Source organism: Triticum aestivum, chromosome 6A (assembly GCF_018294505.1).
Source record: "Triticum aestivum cultivar Chinese Spring chromosome 6A, IWGSC CS RefSeq v2.1, whole genome shotgun sequence".
In the NCBI taxonomy this organism is placed as follows: Eukaryota; Viridiplantae; Streptophyta; class Magnoliopsida; order Poales; family Poaceae; genus Triticum; species Triticum aestivum.
The window spans coordinates 559,098,284-559,116,976 of NC_057809.1; the positions used below are offsets into that span (position 1 = coordinate 559,098,284).

At 46.5% G+C, this 18,693-nt stretch overlaps 1 protein-coding gene across 1 annotated transcript; it reads left to right on the top strand.

The window, feature by feature from the left end:
• The first annotated feature begins 325 nt into the window (after positions 1-325).
• Positions 326-4,424, top strand: LOC123128500 (protein trichome birefringence-like 1). The gene is made up of 5 exons (XM_044548525.1): positions 326-1,995; positions 2,103-2,295; positions 3,228-3,421; positions 3,525-3,683; positions 3,790-4,424. The coding sequence occupies exons 1-5, from the start codon at positions 680-682 to the stop codon at positions 4,130-4,132; spliced, it is 2,205 nt and encodes a 734-aa protein (XP_044404460.1). The 5' UTR covers positions 326-679; the 3' UTR covers positions 4,133-4,424.
• The last annotated feature ends 14,269 nt before the right edge of the window (positions 4,425-18,693 follow it).

Genomic DNA, 18,693 nt, shown 5'->3' on the forward strand with positions numbered 1-18,693 from the left:
CCTTAAAAAAACAGCTAATGAAGGTTAGCTCTTGGGCTGGTCTTATTTTTTCTCATTTGCCCCTCCTAAATAGACAAAATGGCCGTTCCTCGTTTGCGAGATCCTGGAATCAAGACAGACAATTTAATATGCTCTTGTTTTAGGCATGGCAACGCAGTGATTATTTTCCTCACCGGATCATATCTCCTTGATCACCGGAGAAGGAGAAAAGCGTGCCTATTCAGGCCAGAGCGTGGCCGAAATTAACGTCGCATTATCTTTGCCGACGGCAACCGCGATCAAATTAACGCCACTGCCAAACACGGCACATCGCACCACGCTAACGAAGAAACCCAACGTGATTTGACTTGTTGCGTTGACAGCCCATCGTCGGGAGATTATCGCGTCATGGGGTCCACGCAAAACCCAGAAAGACTCCGGGAGGGGAGGAGGGATTCAAAAGCCCCCCGGCAGAAGAGATCAGTTGGTTTCGCTCCCGACCCGCACCTCGCCTCGCCGTCACCGCCCACCACCGCCACCCCCACCCCCACCGCCTCCTCCCTACAAAACAGCCGGCCGCAGGCAGCACTAACCACCCGCAGCCCCCGCCGCGCGCCCTCTCCCTCCCCCGGCCGCCCGCCCCTAAACCCCCCGACAGTCTCCCGCTCCGGCAGCCCCGCCGCGGGGCGGGCGCGATCGGATGAAGGGCGCGGCGTGGAGGGGCCACGGCGGCCTGTCCGCGGCCGCGGCCGACCACCTCGGCGCGCGCCGGGCCAGGCTCTGCATCTACGGCGTCGCGCTCGCCTTCGGCGCCTTCGCGGCCTTCCTCGCCTTCGCGCCCTCGCTCCCCGCGCCGCCGCCCTCCTCGCCCTCCGCCGCGTGGCTCGACGGCGTCCTCGCCTCCGCCTCGCCCTACCGCGCGCAGGTCTCGGGCTTCTTCTCCTCCCTCTTCCCCGCCAACTCCTCCTCCCCGGGGCCTCCTGGTCCCGGCGTCGTCGCGGCGAGGCGGAGCGGGCCGGGCGGTGGCGGGCTCGCGGCGGGCGGCGGGCGGGCCGGGACCAACGGGTCAACTGCGGTTCGTCCTCGTGGGCAATCCGGGGCCGGCAATTCGGGAGGAGTTCGCGGCGGCAATTCCGCGTCCAGTAACGCTACTGCAGCGGTGGGCGGTGGGCGGACCAACGGCTCCAGTCTTCCTGGCGAGCAATCGGGAGGCGGAGGCGGGGTACCAGGCGGCAATTCGGGAGCAGTTCGCACCGACAACCCCGCGACCGGTAACGCCACCGCTTCGGCGGTGCGGAGCGACGCGCCGCCCAGTGATCACGCGGGAGGCGGTGAAGCGGCCCGCAATTCGTCAGGTATCGCCGCTGCTGCTCCCACCAATTCCTCAGGAATCGCAGCTGCTGAGGCGAAGGCTGGGGCCACGATCGGCGGTTCAGCCCAGAGTGGCACCACGGCGAAGGGAGGTGCGCCTGTTCGGAACAACGGCTCCGGGGTGAATGCAAGTTCAGGGGAAGCCACGGCGAGCAATGTGACGGCAATTCCATCTGTCAATCAGACTCGCAGTGCAGTTTCAGCGATGCTGCACGGCAATGTTGCTGCGCCTCATAGGAGAGGACATCCAGGCAAGAACCACACTGCTCAAGGCTCGGCGGCCCACCATGATCAGCAGCAGAGTGTAAACAGAGCTGCTGTTGCTTCAGGTGGAAGCAACAGCACGAAGACTATGCACAAGGAAGCCACTGCTGCCTCTCAAGGGAGCGCCGGTTTGGTGAAAGGCCACGCGGCACAGGCCACGAACAGCAGCGCCGGTGGTCAGGCGACGAAGCTTCACTCGATAGATGCGATGGGCAGATGCGACATGTTCTACGGCAATTGGGTCCGGGACGACTCGTACCCTCTCTACCCCGAGGGATCGTGCCCTCACGTCGACGAGTCCTTCAACTGCCACCTCAACGGCCGCCCTGATAAGGCCTACCAGAGACTCCGGTGGCAGCCCCGCGGGTGCAGCATCCCGAGGTGAGCACAGTTAACAGAACACCCATGCAGTTTGTGTGTGCTCAGTTAGTTCTTTATGCATGACAAATTCAGTTATGTGATGGCATGATGCTGGTGCCTTGTTTTAGGTTGAACCCAACTGATATGCTGGAGAGGCTGAGGGGAAAGCGACTCGTGTTCGTTGGCGATTCACTCAACAGAAACATGTGGGAGTCGCTTGTTTGCATCTTGAGGAATTCTGTGAAAGACAAGAGGAGGGTTTTTGAGGTGTCCGGGAACCACAAGTTCAGGGCCGAGGGCTCCTACTCTTTCCTCTTTCAGGTTGGCTTCTTATATGCCATGTTCTGTTTTTGCTGCTTTCCTTAAAGATGCTATCTGAGCTTGTTTCAGCATTTAGGATGAATTTTTCTTTTAGAAAGCCGTTGCCCCCAGATTTACAATAATAGAAACCACGTTCGCTACATAATCTTGATACCGAACAGGAAAGTAACTCATCATTCTTAACAACAACCCCGAAACATAATTAGATAGCCAGAACGGCGAACTACAATTACGGCGGCATCCACTGGAATCTGGGCGCTGCTGGCCTCCATCCTTTCGAATTGTCGAAGGCTTCCCGTGCAATTTGCTCCATCGCCGAGCCAATTGGATCACCATCAGTTTGGTTGCCTCATTTTTCTGCAATACAGCTCAACATTGTAATGTTCAACTGACAAAGAAACATAACTTCATTGACGAATACAATTTAAGACTCTTGCTTGATATACAATAAACCCATTGCACTATATTCAATTCACATTCTTAGATCCTTTTCATTTTGCACAACACAGCTTATCTCATGCGTATTTACACATTTCCTTTTCTGACTCTGAACTTGCATTTTACAATTCACTTCTTGCACCGTACATAAACTGGAGCATTAACGAAATTCCACTGAATCAAAACAAATGAGATCAGAACATTTTTGTCATGAAAATAGGAGCATTAACACAATTTCAATGAAGCAAACCATTAGTAGATCAGGGCATACATTTTTTATATGCAACAGATCAGAGCATAAACATTTTTACATGTAGCAAAAATCAGAGCATAAATATTTTTACATGTAGCAAGTCAGAGCATGAGCATGGGGATTTTCCGCTTTGTGCTTACCTTATGCCATGTTCTGTTTTTGCTGCTTTTCTTCAGAATTGCTATCTGAGGTTGTTTCAGTATTTAAGATGAAAGCTTATGTGCTAATTCATGTTGTCTAGGACTACAATTGTACTGTGGAGTTCTTCCGCTCCCCTTTCCTTGTTCAGGAATGGGAGATACCTGTCACACACGGAAAGAAAAAGGAAACTCTTAGGCTTGACAAAATCGATCAATCATCCTCGAGGTACAAGAATGCAGATGTCATTGTTTTCAATACTGGGCACTGGTGGACACATGAGAAAACTTCTCTTGGGTAAGCTTTTATTGGCACGATATGATACAATAAACATGATCATGTGATGTGTTCTGCATTTCAATTGTTCCTTACCGTTCCAAGTATGTCAAATGTGCTACAGGAAAGATTACTATCAAGAGGGCAACCAAGTATACAGTGAGCTGAATGTCCATGACGCCTTCCGGAGAGCTTTAAACACCTGGGCCAAGTGGGTTGATTCCAATATAAATCCCAAGAAAACAACTGTGCTTTTCAGAGGCTACTCATCATCCCATTTCAGGTTTGTCGATTCTTTTCTGATCTCATCTCCTATAAGTTCAGTTCGCGGTGTCATATGGTTATCACAGCAACTGATGTTTGCAAATGTGTGTGTTTCTGTTGTGCAGCGGAGGGCAGTGGAATTCAGGCGGCAGCTGCGACAAGGAAACTGAGCCGATAACAAACGAAAAGTTCCTCATGCCATACCCGCAGAAGATGAGCATTCTGGAGGAGGTCCTCCATGGGATGAAAACACCAGTGGCCTACCTGAACATTACAAGGATGACTGACTACAGGAAGGAGGGACATCCTTCAGTCTACCGCAAGCAGAAGTTGAGCGAGGAGGAGCGCAAGTCCCCTGAGCTATACCAGGACTGCAGCCACTGGTGCCTTCCCGGGGTGCCGGACTCCTGGAACGAGCTCCTCTACGCCCAGATTCTGGTCAAGCAGCATCAGATGCTACACCAATAAAGGCAAGTGCCGAATCACTTGTTCCTGTACATGAGCTGTTGTTTGTTGCAACATGCCAGCCGAAGTGGTCAAGGCATATATAGTTGACAATTGATAGGTCAAGGGTCTTGGAATCCTTGCATAGAGTAAACTAGGCAGTCTATCAGATATCTGACTCTCGTTACCAACAGGCAATCTGTATAGGATCATAGGAGTTTGTGATGTAAAATCCATGTCCAGCTAGTAATAATCAGAACCAAAGAATAGTGTATACTGCATCAGAAATTCGGCATAGCTCTTTGTTTTTCATGAATCCTCATCTTTCTGTTCACTGAATGCTATTGTAGTGAGCATTCCTTGAGTTGGTATGTTGAATAGTATAGTAAGAAAAGTGGCTGTATGGACATAGCAATCCTTGTATTAGTTCTGAATGTATAGTGCTTTTGTTGCTGTGCATCCTGATTTCATTGTCCTATGGAAGCTCTTGTTAAGCCTGTTCCTTGTCAGATCAACGTGCGGTACAGCTGATTCTGAAGCCTAGATATACCGAAGCACTCTGGTGAGATATCTTTAGGATATAGACTGTTAGTAGAAGGGCGCTGTGCTAGGGAAAACATTATATTATCCACAATATGTTTTGCAGTTGGCCATTGTTTGGGTATGAGGACAGACTGCCAATGGGTGCTAAAATCAAGTAAAAAAGAGCTCGTCATATATATATATATATATATATATGAAAATTAGTATTACATGGCAAAGGTGGACCGAACCAAATAACAACTGACGCTCCACCACCTTGCAACTTTAAGCCTGGCTTCAGCTGCAGCTGCTGTGCATTTTGGCTGAAGTTATCTTGCCTACGTACTCACTTCCTGAAACAAGGCTGAACAAATCACCGGACGATAATAATGGTGAGTGTTTGCATATTTTCGATCCCAAGCTTGCCGGTGTTTTCCATAAGCTTGCTAGATGCCCAAGGACATTGAACAACATGTCATTTCAGAATTCAGATCCTATTTGCATATCATGATAATCGTTCAGATCCCTGAGCAGAGCTAAGATATACCCAAAAACTGTGGAGCTATAAACAGTCAGATCAAGTGTTTGATCTCTCCTAATTCCTTGCTGAAGTGGAGAGTAAACAGTCAGATCAAGTAACTGACGTCTCCTAATTCCTTAGTGAAGTGAGCCAGTTCGCTTTGATGGTCAGATAATAAATTCTGGATACCAGCAAAGATCTAAAGTACCTGTAGCCTTTAGGTGTTTGTTCTTTTGACCTATGGATGCAGTGCCAGTGAGGTTATTAGAAAGAATATCCAGCTTTGGAAGCAAGTCAGCCCTAAATGGGTTCACCGGCGACCTATTTGCAGCTTATCTCCACTTGCTATTTCTGAATGCAGTGAAGTGTTGTAACGGCTACATTTCACCGATTCTGATCTCAGAGCACAAGCTCGATGCGTAATGATGCCTTGAAAAAGAGATGCCATTTTTCGAACTAGCAAAAGGTGCTACTGTTGGAATGGAAAATGGGACAAAAAACCGAACCTACTTTTTTTTCCCGCTCGTAGCAAATGATGCATTAAGATGTCAGCGTCGTCCATGATGTCTGAACAAATGCGACAAATTCGTATGTACAGTGGGAAGAATCATATGGTTGTTGAAAATGGGCAAATGGCTGCCATATACCTATGCGGGGTTGGGGGAGGTGTGGTCGGGCCTGATGGGCTATCAGGCCCGAACTGATGACTCCGCTTGGACTTCACGGCTACAGTGATACCCATGAACTTCTGAAGTCCCCCTCAAAAAAAAAAAAAAACTTCTGAAGTTGAAAGCAGTTGTGCAGCCTCTGCTGCCTGCCTTTGGCCTTTGCCATTTCGAGGGGATTCTTGCAGGTGATACGGCGCACTCTAGTCCTCGGCAATGTGATTACCGTTTTGATCGGAAATATTAGTATCATACTTTAAGGCAGGTTGCTGTCGCTAGTGTCGTTTTACCACGCACAAGTTGGTACTGCTCTGCTGGTCCTTTCCCTTGTTTCTTTCTGTTCAGGCAATGTAATCAATCTGGTCCTTTCCCTCGTCGCATGGCATCCGCCTAGTTCGTTGCACTTTAAACAGATCCGTGCCCATGCTGGACTGTCGTGCTGGACTGTCGAAGAACATGTGCCTGCATAAGATGTGTCCAGGGTCTTGATGTCTCGGTGCCCATCACCGAACCATCTGAACCCTTCGATGGTCCATCCTCGTGTCAAGGCCATGCCTAGCTCTGCTTACCTTCCTGGACTCCCATGCGATAGGGTTACAAGTGCACATCAACTCATGTCATGTGGGACACATGAAGCTCCATCGGCCTCATGAATCATGTCGAGTCTACATGGTACCCCGCAGGCCGCTCCCATTTTCCGCGTCATTGTAGAATTTCTGAGGCATCTTCATTTTTCTGAGGATTTGCAACATTTATTAAGTATCAAAATGTTTACGGGATACAGATTATGTCGGGCAAAACAGCGAGGCACACGTGTCTGAGGCATCTTGCTAATTTCTCTTTACGTAGAATTTCGGGATTCTACAAAGACAAAAATGAGGGCTACGTGAACAGGGCCAAGGCATGCTGGCCCACTAGAAGCAACTCTACAAGAAACGGCCATGATGCCCGACAAAGGCAGTGAACTCGTTTGGCGATGATTATTGATTAATCAGTAACGTGCTTTGCCAGAGGATAAGCAGAAACTCCACATCTAAAAAGAAGAACATATAAGCAGTAACTGAAGTAAGTCTTACCGCCAAGAAAATAAATTTGTAACTTTTCTTTAAAAAAATTATACTCCCTCTGTAAACTAATATAAGAGCGTTTAGATCACTAACTATGATCTAAACGCTCTTATATTAGTTTACGAAGAAAGTAACTGACTTGCAGGATTAATTAATGGATATAGTTCATTGCTTACCATACAGATTAGACATGCTCCATGAAAGCTTGAACCACAAAATCCTACCATCCTAGTCCTAGGGCCTTTTTTGATTTGCAGGATTCTAAAAACACGCAAATAGGAAAAAGAATATAGGATTGAAATGTTATGCTCATCTTAGTTCTATAGGATTTTGGGTTGTTTGATTGCGTCATAGGAAAAAAAAGATTCTTTGAAAGAGGTTTGAGTGGATGCTAGAAATCGTACGGGAAGTAGTACAAAAAATCCTTAGAAATAATTCCTATAGGATTTATGATCCTACAAATCAAACAACAAACATACAAACAATTCCTAAGCATTCTAATCTCCAAAATTCCTATGAAAATCCTTTGAATCCTCAGTAAATTAAAAATGCTTTTGTTGTAAACTTTTTTCACCTGGCAAAGCATCTTGGTTGGCAAGCAAACTTTCATGAGAGGTCATATTTGGTCTATGCAATCTGGCAACAAAATTAGTAGTATTTGGGAAGATCACTGAGCCCCTCAAGGAAAGTGTTGATGAGTAGGGGACAGTGTATTCTTCGAACTATCATTAACCATTTGACTAGTGGGGTGAAGATATTATCCAAGATACCTTAGTTTTGGCGGATATAGAAAGAATCATGAAAATTCCTTTGAGTGCAAATGTGATAGAGGATTTTATAACGTGGCTTAAAACAAGATCCTATTCATTCTCGATTTGATTAGCTTATTATATTGAATGGCATCATTAGTTCGCTCATAAAATTAGCAGAGATGATACATGCCCTTCAAGTAACAACCCTCTTACAGAAAGATTGTGAAAGCTCAATATACCGAGTTAGCAATGGTGGTGCTTAAGATGTGAAGCATTTGGTGCTTACTTGCCGTAGTGCTAAAGAGATTTGGAAGTCTATGGGAATGAAGGAGATAGCTGAACAAGCTAATACAGTGGACAAACCGGGCAGTGTGTCCTACCTATATTTGCTTCAAGATCAATGACGACAATCTTCGATATTGAACCATCTTGGGTCTCAAGAAACCATCTGGGTAGGAGTGTGGTATATTTGGTGGCAGCGTAGAAAAGCGGTCAAGGAAGTAGATAAGTCTAACCCAACAAGAACTGCTTTATCAATACATGCAATGACGTCAAACTCAGCATCTTCAAGGGTCTACGCTCAAGCTTGTAAGGAGAAGTAGATGAAGCCTGCTTTGAATATCTACAATATGAACATCGATGTTTGTTTCCTTGATGATGGTTCAGGTGCTATAGTGACTATCCTTGGTAATAATTTGGGGGAGGCCTTGGCTGGCTCAAAGTCTCGAGTCGAATAGGTGATGGATGCTGCCACGATAGAGGAAATGGAAATGAAGAATGGTCTAGCGATGGCGGAGCGTCATGGTTGCTCAAAAATCATCCCGGAGTTCAATTGCCCCGAGATTGTTCAATTATGTAATGGCGAGAGAGAGATTTGGATCCCTTATTAAGTAATCTAGTTGATTGCTTTCAGATAGCCATCGAAATTGACTATGTATCCTTTGCACATTTCCCTAGAGAAGCGAGTGTGTATGTTTTAGCTAGAAACTCTTATAATCCTCAATCTTAATGTATTGGGATGGTGATCCATCAAACTTTCTTCTAACTAAACTGGTCAAGGATGTATCTATCTTTGAGTTGAATAAAGTGCCACGACTTCAAAAAAATGCTTTTGTTCTAACTGACATCAATTGTGTTCGGTTCTGATAACCATTGTTAGAGGTCACTGCTATAGTTTTTATGATATTTTACACGTGGAAACAAAACTGTGTCGAGGACACCGAAGGAGGGTTAAAAGCGCTTTCATAAACCCTAGTCACCTCCACACCCGAACTCTCCACCGCTGATGCCTTCTCCCCTCTGATCCAGCCGCCCTGTGACTCTACCCATTCGATAGGTGGTGGCGAGGGTGAATGTCTTTCTAGAGATCCATATGCTGGTGGGTTCGCTTCTAAAAGAGTGGTGGGGTTTTCTTCTCTAGTGGTGCGACCCGCAAAAGTCCTCTTCTAGGGTGGCAGCCATTGCACATAGGCGGTGGGTGGCGTTTCGGCCATGTGGACGGCGGTGACTAGGGCCAATCTCCTTCCAGAGATTGAGATGGGGTTGGTCCCGCTACCAAAAAAGTGGTGTGGTTTTCTTCTCTGGTGTTGTAGTGACATGCAGAAGTCCTCTTCTAGGGCGGCAACCATTGGTACAAAGGCAGTGGGAAGCATTTCGGTCATGTGGATGGCGGCGGCGAGGGTCGGTCTCCTTCTAGAGATCGAGATGGTGGTGGTGTTGGGGAACGTAGCAGAAATTCAAAAATTTTCCTACGAATCACCAAGATCTATCTATGGAGAGACCAGCAACGAGTAGAAAGAGAGTGCATCTACATACCCTTGTAGATCGCTAAGCGGAAGCGTTCAAGTGAACGGGGTTGATGGAGTCGTACTCGTCGTGATTCAGATCACCGATGATCCTAGTGCCGAACGGACGGCACCTCCGCGTTCAACACACGTACAGCTCGACGATGTCTCCCACGCCTTGATCCAGCAAGGAGAGAGGGAGAGGTTGAGGAAGACTCCATCCAGCAGCAGCACAACGGCGTGGTGGTGATGGAGGAGCGTGGCAATCCTGCAGGGCTTCGCCAAGCACCTACGGAAGAGGAGGAGGTGTCACGGGAGGGAGGGAGGCGCCAAGGGCTCAGGTATGGATGCCCTCCCTCCCCTCCACTATATATAGGGGCAGGGGAGAGGGGGGAGGCGCAGCCTTGCCCCTTCCTCCAAGGAAGGGGTGCGGCTAAGAGGGGGGGAGGAGTCCATCCTCCCCAAGGCACCTCGGAGGTGCCTTCCCCCTTTAGGACTCTCCCCTTTTCCTCCACTCTTGGCGCATGGGCCTCTAGGGGCTGGTGCCCTTGGCCCATGTAGGCCAAGGCGCACCCCCTACAGCCCATGTGGCCCCCGGGGCAGGTGGCCCCACCCGGTGGGCCCCCGGGACCCTTCCGGTGGTCCCGGTACAATACCGATGACCCCGAAACTTGTCCCGATGGCCGAAACAGGACTTCCTATATATAAATCTTTACCTCCGGACCATTCCGGAACTCCTCGTGACGTCCGGGGTCTCATCCGGGACTCCGAACAACATTCGGTAACCACATACAAACTTCCTTTTTAACCCTAGCGTCATCGAACCTTAAGTGTGTAGACCCTACGGGTTCGGGAGACATGTAGTCATGACCGAGATGTTCTTCCGGTCAATAACCAACAGCGGGATCTGGATACCCATGTTGGCTCCCACATGTTCCACGATGATCTCATCGGATGAAGCACGATGTCAAGGACTCAATCAATCCCGTATACAATTCCCTTTGTCTAGCGGTATGGTACTTGCCCGAGATTCGATCGTCGGTATACCGATACCTTGTTCAATCTCGTTACCGGCAAGTCTCTTTACTCGTTCCGTAACACATCATCCCGTGATCAACCCCTTGGTCACATTGTGCACATTATGATGATGTCCTACCGAGTGGGCCCAGAGATACCTCTCCGTTTACACGGAGTGACAAAATCCCAATCTCGATTCTTGCCAACCCAACAGACACTTTCAGAGATACCCGTAGTGTACCTTTATAGCCACCCAGTTACGTTGTGACGTTTGGCACACCCAAAGCACTCCTACGGTATCCGGGAGTTGCACAATCTCATGGTCTAAGGAAATGATACTTGACATTAGAAAAGCTTTAGCATACGAACTACATGATCTTGTGCTAGGCTTAGGATTGGGTCTTGTCCATCACATCATTCTCCTAATGATGTGATCCCGTTATCAACGACATCCAATGTCCATGGTCAGGAAACCGTAACCATCTGTTGATCAACGAGCTAGTCAACTAGAGGCTTACTAGGGACATGGTGTTGTCTATGTATCCACACATGTATCTGAGTTTCCCATCAATACAATTCTAGCATGGATAATAAACGATTATCATGAACAAGGAAATATAATAATAATCAATTTATTATTGCCTCTAGGGCATATTTCCAACAGTCTCCCACTTGCACTAGAGTCAATAATCTAGTTCACATCGATATGTGATTAACACTCAAGGTCACATCCCCATGTGACTAACACCCAAAGAGTTTACTAGAGTCAATAATCTAGTTCACATTTACCATGTGATTAACACTCGATGAGTTCTGGGTTTGATCATGTTATGCTTGTGAGAGAGGTTATAGTCAACGGGTCTGAACCTTTCAGATCCGTGTGTGCTTTACAAATCTCTATGTCATCTCCTAGATGCAGCTACCACGTTCTATTTGGACCTATTCCAAATAACTGTTCTACTTGGAGCTATTCTAAATTGTTGCTCCATTATACGTATCCGGTATCTCTACTCAGAGCTATCTGGATAGGTGTTAAGCTTGCATCGACGTAACCCTTTACGACGAACTCTTTTACCACCTCCATAATTGAGAAAATTCCTTAGTCCACTAGTTACTAAGGATAACTTTGACCGCTGTCCTGTGATCCATTCTTGGATCACCCTTGTACCCCTTGACTGACTCATGGTAAAGCACACTTCAGGTGCGGTACACAGCATAGCATACTGTAGAGCCTATGTCTTAAGCATAGGGGACGACCTTCGTTCCTTTCTCTCTATTCTGCCATGGTCGAGCTTTAAGTCTTAACTTCATACCTTACAACTCAGGCAAGAACTCCTTCTTTGACTGATCCATCTTGAACACCTTCAAGATCACGTCAAGGCATGTGCTCATTTGAAAGTACTATTAAGCGTTTTGATCTATCCTTATAGATCTTGATGCTCAATGTTCAAGTAGCTTAATCCAGGTTTTCCATTGAAAAACACTTTCCAAATAACCCTATATGCTTTCCAGAAATTCTACATCATTTCTGATCCATAATATGTCAACAACATATACTCATCAAAAATTCTATAGTGCTCCCACTCACTTCTTTGGAAATACAAGTTTCTCATAAACTTTGTATACACCCAAAATCTTTGATCATCATCAAAGCATACATTCCAACTCCGAGATGCTCACTCCAGTCCTCAGAAGGATTGCTGGAGCTTTGCATACTTATTAGCATATTTCAGGATGGACAAAACCTTCCGGTTGTATCACATACAACCTTTCCTCAAGAATCGTCGAGGAAACAATGTTTTGACATCCTATCTGCAAGATTTCATAAATAATGCAGCAATTGCTAATATAATTCCAACAGACTCTTAGCATCGCTACGAGTGAGAAAGTCTCATCGTAGTCAACTCCTTGAACTTGTCGAAAAACATCTTAACGACAAGTCGAGCTTTCTCAATGGTGACACTTACCATCATTGTCTGTCTTCCTTTCAAAATCCATATGTACCTAACAGCCTTACGACCATCAAGTAGTTCTTCCAAAGTCTACACTTTGTTTTCATACATGGATCCTCTCTCGGGTTTTATGGCCTTGAGCCATTTATCGGAATCCAGGCCCACCATCGCTTCTCCATAGCTCGTAGGTTCATTGTTGTCTAGCAACATGACTTCCAAGACAGGATTATGTACCACTCTGAAGTAGTACGCATCCTTGTCATCCCACGAGGTTTGGTAGTGACTCGATCCGAAGTTTCATGATCACTATCATAAGCTTCCACTTCAGTTGGTGTACGTGCCACAGGAACAACTTCCTGTGCCCTGCTACACACTTGTTGAAGTGACGGTTCAATAACCTCATCAAGTCTCCACCATCCTCCCACTCAACTTTTCGAGAGAAACTTTTCCTCGAGAAAGGACCCGATTAAAGGAAAAACAATCCATATTGCTTTCGGATCTGAATTAGGAGGTATACTCAACTGTTTTTGGGTGTCCTATGAAGATGTACTTTATCCGCTTTGGGTTCGAGCTTAATCCTGAAACTTTTTCACATAAGCGTCGCAGCCCCAAACCTTTAAGAAACGACAACTTAGGTTTCTCTAAACCATAATTCATACGGTGTCATCTCATCGGAATTACGTGGTGCCCTATTTAAAGTGAATGTGGTTGTCTTTAATGCCTAACCCATGAACGATAGTGGTAACTCGATAAGAGACATCATGGTATGCACCATATCCAATAGGGTGCAACTATGACGTTTGGACACACCATCACACTATGGTGTTCCAGGCTGTATCAGTTGTGAAACAATTTCCACAATGTCTTAATTCTGTGCCAAACTCGTGATTCAGATATTCATCTCTATGATCATATCATAGATCTTTTATCCTCTTGTCACGACGATCTTTCAACTTCACACTGAAATTACTTGAACCTTTCAATAATTCAGACTCGTGATTCATCAAGTAAATATACTCAACATCTACTCGAATCATCTGTGAAGTAAGAACATAACGATATTCACTGCATGCCTCAGCACTCATTGGACTGCACACATCAAAATGTGTTACTTCCAACAAGTTGCTATCTTGTTCCATCTTACTGAAAACGAGGCTTTTCAGTCATCTTGCCCATGTGGTATGATTTGCATGTCCCAAGTGATTCAAAATCAAGTGAGTCAAAACGGTTCATTTGCATGGAGTTTCTTCATGCATATACACCAATAGACATGGTTCGCATGTCTCAAACTTTTCAAAACGAGTGAGTCCAAAGATCCATCAATATGGAGCTTCTTCATGCGTTTTATACCGATATGACTTACGTGGCAGTGCCACAAGTAGGTGGTACTATCATTACTATCTTTTGGCATGAACATGTGTATCACTACGATCGAGATTTAATAAACCATCCATTTTAGGTGTAAGACCATTGAAGGTATTATTCAAATAAACAGAGTAACCATTATTCTCCTTAAATGAATAACCGTATTGCGATAGACGTAATCCAATCATGTCTATGCTCAACGCAAACACCAAATAACAATTATTTAGGTTTAACACCAATCTCTTTGGTAGAGGGAGCGTGCGATGCTTGATCATATCAAGCTTGGAAAAACTTCCAACACATATCGTCAGCTCACCTTTAGCTAGTCTCCGTTTATTCCGTAGCCTTTTGTTTCGAGTTACTAACACTTAGCAACCGAACCGGTATCTAATACCCTGGTGCTACTAGGAGTACTAGCAAAGTACACATTAACACAATGTATATCCAATATACTTCTATCGACCTTGACAGCCTTCTTATCTACCAAGTATCTAGGGTAATTCTGCTCTAGTGGTTGTTCCCCTTATTACAGAAGCACTTAGTCTCGGGTTTGGGTTTTACCTTGGGTTTCTTCACTAGAGCAGCAGATGATTTGCCGTTTCATGAAGTATCCCTTCTTGCCCTTGCCCTTCTTGAAACTAGTGGTTTCACCAACCATCAACAATTGATGCTCCTTCTTGATTTCTACTTTCGCGGTGTCAAACATCGCGAATACCTCAAGGATCATCATATCTATCCCTGATATGTTATAGTTCATCACGAAGCTCTAACAGCTTGGTGGCAATGATTTTGGAGAACCATCACTGTCTTATCTGGAAGATCAACTCCCACTCGATTCAAATGATTGTTGTACTCAGACAATCTGAGCACAAGCTCAACAATTGAGCTTTTCTCCTTAGTTTGCAGGTTAAGAAAGTCATCGGAGGTCTTATACCTCTTGACATGGGCACGAGCCTGAAATCCCAATTTCAGCCCTCAAAACATCTCATATGTTTCGCGATGTTTCAAAAACGTCTTTGGTGCCTCAACTCTAAACCGTTTAACTGAACTATCACGTAGTTATCAAAACGTGTATGTCAGATGTTCGCAACAACCACAGACAACGTTCGAGGTTCAGCATACTGAGCGGTGCATTAAGGACATAAGCCTTCTATGAAGCAATGAGGACAATCCTTTGTTTACGGACCTAGTCCGCATAATTGCTACTATCAACTTTCAACTAATTTTTCTCTAGGAACATATCTAAACAGTAGAACTATAGCGTGAGCTACGACATAATTTGCAAAAACCTTTTGACTATGTTCAGGATAATTAAGTTCATCTTATGAACTCCCACTCAGATAGACATCCCTCTAGTCATCTAAGTGATTACATGATCCGAGTCAAACTAGGCCGTGTCCGATCATCACGTGAGACGGACTAGTCATCATCGGTGAACATCTTCATGTTGATCGTATCTTCTATACGACTCATGTTCGACCTTTCGGTCTCCGTGTTCCGAGGCCATGTCTGTACATGCTAGGCTCGTCAAGTTAACCCTAAGTGTTTCGCGTGTGTAAATCTGTCTTACACCCGTTGTATGTGAACGTTAGAATCTAACACCCGATCATCACGTGGTGCTTCGAAACACGAACTGTCGCAACGGTGCACAGTTAGGGGAGAACACTTCTTGAAATTGTTGTAAGGGATCATCTTATTTACTACCGTCGTTCTAAGCAAATAAGATGTATAAACATGATAAACATCACATGCAATCAAATAGTGACATGATATGGCCATCATCACTTTGCTCCTTTTGAGCTCCATCTTCGGGGCTCCATGATCATCATCGTCACCGGCATGACACCATGATCTCCATCATCGTGTCTTCATGAAGTTGCCTCGCCAACTATTACTTCTACTACTATGGCTAACGGTTAGCAATAAAGTAAAGTAATTACATGACGTTTAAGTTGACACGCAGGTCACAAATAAATAAAGACAACTCCTATGGCTCCTGCCGGTTGTCATACTCATCGACATGCAAGTCGTGAATCCTATTACAAGAACATGATCAATCTCATACATCACATATATCATTCATCACATCCTTTTGGCCATATCACATCACATAGCATACCCTGCAAAAACAAGTTAGACGTCCTCTAATTGTTGTTTGCATGTTTTACGTGGCTGCTATGGGTTTCTAGCAAGAACGTTTCTTACCTACGCATGAACCACAACGTGATATGCCAATTGCTATTTACCCTTCATAAGGACCCTTTTCATCGAATCCGATCCGACTAAAGTGGGAGAGACAGACACCCGCCAGCCACCTTATGCAACTAGTGCATGTTTGTCGGTGGAACCGGTCTCACGTAAGCGTACGTGTAAGGTTGGTCCGGGCCGCTTCATCCCACGATGCCGCCGAATCAAGATAAGACTAGTAACGGCAAGCATATTGAACAATATCGACGCCCACAACTACTTTGTGTTCTACTCGTGCAAAGAATCTACGCAATAGACCTAGCTCATGATGCCACTGTAGGGGAACGTAGCAGAAATTCAAAAAAATTTCTACGAATCACCAAGATCTATCTATGGAGAGACCAGCAACGAGTAGAAAGAGAGTGCATCTACATACCCTTGTAGATCGCTAAGCGGAAGCGTTCAAGTGAACGGGGTTGATGGAGTCGTACTCGTCGTGATTCAGATCACCGATGATCCTAGTGCCGAACGGACGGCACCTCCGCGTTCAACACACGTACAGCTCGACGATGTCTCCCACGCCTTGATCCAGCAAGGAGAGAGGGAGAGGTTGATGAAGACTCCATCCAGCAGCAGCACAACGGCGTGGTGGTGATGGAGGAGCGTGGCAATCCTGCAGGGCTTCGCCAAGCACCTACGGGAGAGGAGGAGGTGTCACGGGAGGGAGGGAGGCGCCAAGGGCTCAGCTATGGATGCCCTCCCTCCCCTCCACTATATATAGGGGCAGGGGAGAGGGGGGAGGCGCAGCCTTGCCCCTTCCTCCAAGGAAGGGGTGCGGCTAAGAGGGGGGGAGGAGTCCATCCTCCCCAAGGCACCTCGGAGGTGCCTTCCCCCTTTAGGACTCTCCCCTTTTCCTCCACTCTTGGCGCATGGGCCTCTAGGGGCTGGTGCCCTTGGCCCATGTAGGCCAAGGCGCACCCCCTACAGCCCATGTGGCCCCCGGGGCAGGTGGCCCCACCCGGTGGGCCCCCGGGACCCTTCCGGTGGTCCCGGTACAATACCGATGACCCCGAAACTTGTCCCGATGGCCGAAACAGGACTTCCTATATATAAATCTTTACCTCCGGACCATTCCGGAACTCCTCGTGACGTCCGGGATCTCATCCGGGACTCCGAACAACATTCGGTAACCACATACAAACTTCCTTTATAACCCTAGCGTCATCGAACCTTAAGTGTGTAGACCCTACGGGTTCGGGAGACATGTAGTCATGACCGAGATGTTCTTCGGTCAATAACCAACAGCGGGATCTGGATACCCATGTTGGCTCCCACATGTTCCACGATGATCTCATCGGATGAACCACGATGTCAAGGACTCAATCAATCCCGTATACAATTCCCTTTGTCTAGCGGTATGGTACTTGCCCGAGATTCGATCGTCGGTATACCGATACCTTGTTCAATCTCGTTACCGGCAAGTCTCTTTACTCGTTCCGTAACACATCATCCCGTGATCAACCCCTTGGTCACATTGTGCACATTATGATGATGTCCTACCGAGTGGGCCCAGAGATACCTCTCCGTTTACACAGAGTGACAAAATCCCAATCTCGATTCGTGCCAACCCAACAGACACTTTCGGAGATACCCGTAGTGTACCTTTATAGCCACCCAGTTACGTTGTGACGTTTGGCACACCCAAAGCACTCCTACGGTATCCGGGAGTTGCACAATCTCATGGTCTAAGGAAATGATACTTGACATTAGAAAAGCTTTAGCATACGAACTACATGATCTTGTGCTAGGCTTAGGATTGGGTCTTGTCCATCACATCATTCTCCTAATGATGTGATCTCGTTATCAACGACATCCAATGTCCATGGGCAGGAAACCGTAACCATCTATTGATCAACGAGCTAGTCAACTAGAGGCTTACTAGGGACATGGTGTTGTCTATGTATCCACACATGTATCTGAGTTTCCCATCAATACAATTCTAGCATGGATAATAAACGATTATCATGAACAAGGAAATATAATAATAATCAATTTATTATTGCCTCTAGGGCATATTTCCAACAGGTGGTCCCGCTAGCAAAGGAGCGGTGGGGTTTTCTTCTCTTGTGCTGTAGTGACATGCAAAAGTCCTCTTCTAGGGCGGCAGCCATTGGCACAAAGGCGGTGGGAAGCATTTTGGCCATGTGGATGGCGGCGGCGAGGATCGGTCTCCTTCTAGAGATCGAGATGGTGGTGGGCCCGCTAGCAGAGGAGCGGTGGGGTTTTCTTCTCTGGTGGTTTAGCGACCCGCAAAAGTCCTCTTCTATGGCGGCATCAATTTGCACACATGCGATGGGCATTGTTTTAGCCATGTGGACAACCGGGGGAAGGGTCAATCTTCTTCCAGAGATTGAGATGGTGGGGTGCCCGCTACCAAAAGATCGGTGGGCTTTTCTTCTCTGGTGGTGTAGCAACATGCAAAAGTCTTCTTCTAGGGCGGCAGGCATTGGCACACAGGTGGGTGGGGCAACTTTTGAGCCATGTGGATGGTGGGGCGTCACGTGATTGTGCCATGGTAGCAACCAGTGTGGACAATAGGGTTGTCGTAGGTGACGCTTCGACTGTGCCGCTCGAGCATGCTATGTCAAACCATTATGTCTTCACACACCGAAACGAATCAATGGATATAGTTAAACGCTTACCATATAGGTTAGGTATGCTCGATAACCATCCCTGTACATTCGTGAAATCTTC

Coding starts and splice junctions, on each gene's coding strand:
- LOC123128500 (XM_044548525.1), top strand. CDS start 680: ATGAAGGGCGCGGCGTGGAGGGGCCACGGCGGCCTGTCCGCGGCCGCG. Junction 2,296..3,227: donor CCTACTCTTTCCTCTTTCAG/GTTGGCTTCTTA, acceptor CATGTTGTCTAG/GACTACAATTGTACTGTGGA. Junction 3,684..3,789: donor TACTCATCATCCCATTTCAG/GTTTGTCGATTC, acceptor TCTGTTGTGCAG/CGGAGGGCAGTGGAATTCAG.